The 5797-nt window shown below is 34.7% G+C and overlaps 1 protein-coding gene across 1 annotated transcript in view; it reads right to left on the bottom strand.

The window, feature by feature from the left end:
* The window catches only part of MALRD1 (MAM and LDL receptor class A domain containing 1), a 296434-nt gene that overhangs the window by 206383 nt on the left and 84254 nt on the right, over positions 1 to 5797 (bottom strand). Inside the window, exons 18-19 of the mRNA XM_009330606.1 lie at positions 3826 to 3913; positions 861 to 1037 (exon numbers count right to left, since the gene is read on the bottom strand). Of these exons, the coding sequence (XP_009328881.1) occupies positions 861 to 1037; positions 3826 to 3913 (265 nt within the window). The remainder of the gene's footprint in view (positions 1 to 860; positions 1038 to 3825; positions 3914 to 5797) is intronic.

The raw sequence follows: 5797 nt of genomic DNA, 5'->3' as shown, positions 1-5797 counted from the left end.
AATGTGTAATGAATGCAGAGTTTTGATCATCAGTGAGAATAGTTTAGCTTGCAAAGGCTGATGAGGTCACTGTCTCTAGATGTCTGTCTCCCTCATTAATTAGCTTTGGTACAGCAGTATTTTCAAGTACTGTGCTTTAAGGCAAAACAAAGTCATTGAGAGTTTCTTATAAAATGCTATAATGTGAACTGCTGCAACTCAGAAGCAATCAACAAATGTCTTAGACCTCTGTGGACAACATGTGGTGACCCTGTCCATTGTCCCGGATCCAGTGTTCCCATCTGACTATCAGAGCTTTAGGAATTTAAAGGCTGGAACTCACTTCTGTGTGGAGTAGGCTCAATTCCACAATCATTGCTGCTGATGAAAATACTTTGTATAAAAAAAAACCCAAAACATATTCACTGAAGTAGGTAAGAAGTGGACCCAAGTCTCCCGGATGTGCACCTCAAACATGAGACTGTAAAGTTATTCTGTCTTCCAATCTGGACTAGTGAACATTTGAAAAATTTAAATATGTCATAAGTCATTTAATTTAAGAAACAGTGATCACTTAAAAAAATTGTCATGTATAGCTACCAATCATTGGGGATTGAGGATTACTCCCCGGCCCCCATTTCTGTAGTAAGTTGAATTGAAATGTCAGGTCTGAATCAACCCATTAGAAGGCAGAAAGTGTATAACATCTTAGATTCCCACATTAAGAGCAAAATGTTATCATTTTTCTGGGGAAAATCACATTAAAAATAGCATCTAGGTGCTAATACCAAATTGCAAAGGTAAATACAGAGTAGTTAAAGCAATGTATTTAGCAGCCACAAACTAATAAGGTAACAAAGTACAAGAATTAGTACACTCACCACAAGCTGATTCATCAGACTTATCAGAGCAGTCAGGTCTAAAATCACACTTCTGGATCATCTGGATGCAACGGCCAGAGGCTCTACAGACAAACTCCTTCTCTGTGCAGTTGTTCATAGGGAGCGTGGCAGGAACTGAAGTTCCTGAAGTGGTTGTAGAGATTGTTGGCAAGTTTCCTTTGAAAAACAAACCAACAAAATGTTGAGTGATGGGACCAAGGCATTCTAGTTTTGTAATGATTTCTCCCCTTGCCACTCCCGCCCTCTGTCAAGGGTATAGCTTTACTGGAAACATGCCTGGGCGGCCAAGTTGAATGACTTAAATGCTGCCCAGCAGGAACTGAATTGAACGTTACCTCAGTGGAAAGCAGTAGGTTGGTCATGCTAGTCAACCACCATTCATACAATCTTTGACACTTGCAGGAATTTATTTACACCTCTTACCTGTCTTTCAAATTTGGATTAAGTCAGTGAGACATTTCAAAAGACTAATGCCATGGAGGCTGACAGAACAATCACAAAAACTTAATTTCCCCATGAACCAAGGCTAACAGATTATTCCGATGATAATGGCTTTTTTTTAACACGTCAATTACTGCAAGTGACTGTGGAAATTAACATGTAACCTTCTTACCTTGTAATTTCATCACTAAAAAAATATTTTTTTCTCATTAGAAAAATTATTCTGAGGTCATCATCTTGTTCCACCACTTCTTTTATGTTTCATTCAAACTCATTACCACTTCTTTCAAATCAATTGCCTTTGCCTTTCCTCCTATTCTTTACTATGCACCTTTCTTCAGGCTCTCATTTCTTGAAAATCCTTGCTATTATTGTCCATAAAAGTAATTTTCATTATATAATGAAATATAAATTCTTTAAATTTAATCGTTGATGAAATTATTAGCTGCAGTGCACAATACACCTGAGCAATACACCTGAGTTAATTAAAAAATACATGTGAAGACTTTTTATATAAAATGTGTCTGGGACAGCAAGGATTTTTTTTTTTTTCCCTGAGGCCTCGAGCACCAAGACTGATAATAAATTCCCCATGAGCAGGAGCCATTTCTATTTCGTAAGTAGAAAACACATCTATGACATCAAATGAATTATACTCCAATCAAATTAATGATACTCCTATAATATCCTAAGACTCAAACAAAAGACTTAGGGGAAGGAACCTTCGAAGGAATAATTGCATGATATAATAAATGTATCTACAACTCATAATAATAGCAAGGTCCTTATTGGTCAGAATTTTTTAAATATAAATGCCACATTCAAGTCTCTGCTCCTAATCCACTGAAACAGGAGAAGAGATTTTGAAGTACCATAACCTTCACAACACCTGAAAAGCAAGGCGAATCTGCTCCTTTCTCTCTTTTAAAATAATTCATTTTCTATAATTTATGAAATACCATTTTGTCCAGAGCAAGCATCGTTGAATAGCCTTTGATTAGGGCATTCAAATGATGCACCAAAGCACTATGCTCAAGTTTCGACATCTTTAATATTACTTATGAGGGACTTTACCACCATGCTATCAAGCCCATCTCTCTCTGGTCAGTATTTGGTTATTTTAAGTGGAACAATAGCAACTGGGCAGCTAGTGCTTAATTGTAGGGTGCAGGGACATGGGAGCCCCACTTTTTTTCCCTGACTGAACTTGCATTAAATACGGTGGAATATGCCATAGCTATTGACTATTTTGCAGACTATTCCCACAGTCTCTGTGATGCTTTTTTGGTTGTTAGGATTTTTTTATGTTGTGGAGGAAGTAAAATAGAGGCAGGACCCTGGAGTGTCTCAAAAATTGCTCTCAATACTAAAAGCATTTTTGAAATGTACAGAACACAAAAACTGTTTCCTGTTCAGCTCTGTCCACCATTATACTTGAGTATTCTTGTTTTATCTTTCCACACAAAATGAGCTTTTTATTTTTTATTTATGAACTTTGAAACTTTCACCCTCTGTACTTTCCAACTTTCTTATTGTTTATTTTTGAAACTTTTTTTCATATCTCATTTGAAAACATGTAGGGATTTTCTGATTAGTTCTTTTAAGGTTTTCTTCTTTGAATATAAGGCATTGTACATTAACTGAGTATTTACAAAAATCTTTATATTCAAAATGTTATAATAAATGATGTACAGTGTATAAACTTGGTAAAATGTGAGATGATTATCTGCAGAAGAAACATGCCATATACACTTGATATTCCTGGTAGACCTGATTATATCTACAAGAAATTTTTGGAGTAGCAGAATAAAATGCATCTGCACTAGGGTGTTTTAGAGTTAGTGCTAGGATACTAATATTCAGACACTGTTCTAAATTGTTTGCTGTTCTACAGCCCTATTATGACTGTACATCAACTGTCATACCATATATAACACTGTAAGGCCTGCTGCAGCTAACATTAGTCCTCTTAAAATCCCTTCTGTGATGAAGTGACAGGTCTGGAATCTGGTGTCTTGAAGTACATGTATTTTGGGATATAATATTTTACAATTCTGTAGACATTGTGCTACCCTAGACAGGCTGCTCTATCATCTGAACTGTTTGTGTGCTGTAACATGAGAGCAATCAGCACAGTAAAAACATTAAGAATTATTGGGGGGAGGCGGAAGGCTGTATCAAACTGAGTTTGCTAAATGAAAGGTCAGTTTGTTTACACACAGTTAAGTTTCTTGTTCTTTCTAGGAATCAAGATCTCAAAGAGTTTGGAAGCTGCACACTTCTTACTGAGGGTCTCTTTTGGACCCTATGTGTGCAGCAGAAACTATTTTGTGCTGGTGCCTGGATATGAGGCATGGTCTGAGAAGCAGGGAAAGTCTGGATTTCCTTGTCAGGCATGAGTCACAGTTTGATCTAGGTTTTGCTTTTCCAGTAGCAATATTTGCAAATGACAGCAAAGAAACAGCTCACAGCTAGGAGATGTACACTTTAACTCTGTTCTTACCATTGTAAAGAGTACAGCCTAGAAAAGACATGTCATCAAGTCCAATGTCTCCAGTGAAACCATCTCCTACAGTACCTTCCACCAAGATCTAGGGAAACAAGAATTACGAAAGCATTTTTCAGTGTATAGTAGACTTCCACTTCTCATTAAATATTTCATATCAATTGACAGAGGAGTCATTTACCATGTTTCACACTTAAAATGAGATTAAATTTGTTCTACGGGATATACTCTATTAGTGACACTTTATGAAAGAGACTAATTATTATCAGCTTTCACTGGTGGTCACATTAATCACAGTGAACCATAACAGAATGGCTGGCTTCACAATCGTGTAAATCCACTGAAACATCATTGTGATATAAAATGACAGTGAGACATTATCATAAGTGGCATATTATGATTAACTCCTTTGGTACTTACTGTAATAACATCAATCATGATTAATTATAATAACATTCATGTGAATAAATTATATACCCTTATACAAATCCCACTGTGATGAAAACAATTCAGCAGGTTAGAGATGTGCTATGGAACCTTTTAAAGAAAAATAGTCTACTATTTCATTAGAGTTGCCAATGCTGTATACGCTTACTTTCTCGTTATTGTCTACTGCCAAGGAATGGGAGAGGTTAGTGTTTGTGAAATACTCTCTGGATGACTGAATAAGCCTCTTTTCTTCTGACTGTTGCTGAATGTTAAAAATCCAAACAGGTGACTAGAGAAAGATTTAGTAAGAATTTTTCTTAATTTAACTAATTTATAAATCCCTATTCATAAAAAAGACAAAGCCTCCTCAAACCATACATTTTAAAAAAAGATAAATAAATGTTTTTGCTGATCCAATGGAGTTCAAATGTTAAGGTTATTTCTTTGCTGTATTTTTTTAAATACTGAGGTCACATCTTACACACACACACATTCAAGCTTCTAGATTACTCTGGAATGCTGCATAAAATTTCAGATACATTTTTTCACCATTCCAGTGAACTGTTCCTCAGTGCAATAGAGAATTCCTATACAGGAATGAAGTATAAATAGCAGCAAAAATACTACAATACTGCTTCACAGTACTGCTAGTTCTAATATTTTTGTTGTAATTTACTTAGTTGCAATTTTATTTGCAAAGAAAGCTTATTTTCAACAAGTAATGAAGCACTAATCAAAGATGCAAGGCACTTCTATGTAGATAGGTGTCTCAATTCTTTTGATCAAATATCATTGATATTTTGGAAATAGCCTCACATCAAATGTAATTTCAAAAATATATGCTTGCATTTTACATTTCAGTATTTCTTTTGTGTTATAGTAAATGAAGTCATGTAAAGGATTTCTAGTTTCAGAAATCAGCACTGTGTATTAAACAATCTTCTCAGTAACATGAGGGAAATAAGAGAATTCATCTACACGCTAAGAACCATTGTTCACCTGGTACGTACGCAGAGCTTTTATAAGTCACACTTTAAATTTATTAACATGTAACAGGAGGAAAAAATATTTAAAAGGTACAAGAAATGGCCCAAACACTGTAAAAACAAGAAAATAATATCAGTCTTAATATACTAACACTGACAAATTTGGTTTTGCTATTCTGTAGTTGCATGTGAATAGCGGATTTATTACTGATGCTGACATCACCAGAGTAAATAAAACCTATAAATGAAGTGTAATAATTTATGTCCATTAGACAAAATAAATGAGTATGCTAAAAGAAGATGGATATATGTTCCTTACTATGGATATGCTGAAGATGGGTTATATTAGCAAAAAATGTATCTAATGTGAATGACAACAGTAAATGACAGCATTGCTTCTTACTGCTCTCATCGCAGTATGGGATTCTTATTTTTCCCTCAGAATATGCACAAATATTCTTTATAATATTTGTGACCCAAATTAATATAATATTATATAATATTTTAATAATCATTATATTATATATCATAATATATAATATATTAGATATAAT

The sequence above is a fragment of the Pygoscelis adeliae genome, unplaced genomic scaffold (assembly GCF_000699105.1).
Source record: "Pygoscelis adeliae isolate BGI_AS28 unplaced genomic scaffold, ASM69910v1 Scaffold27, whole genome shotgun sequence".
Taxonomy (NCBI): Eukaryota; Metazoa; Chordata; class Aves; order Sphenisciformes; family Spheniscidae; genus Pygoscelis; species Pygoscelis adeliae.
The sequence above is the reverse complement of the archived record's forward strand: the minus strand, read 5'-3'. Positions and strand labels throughout refer to the sequence as shown.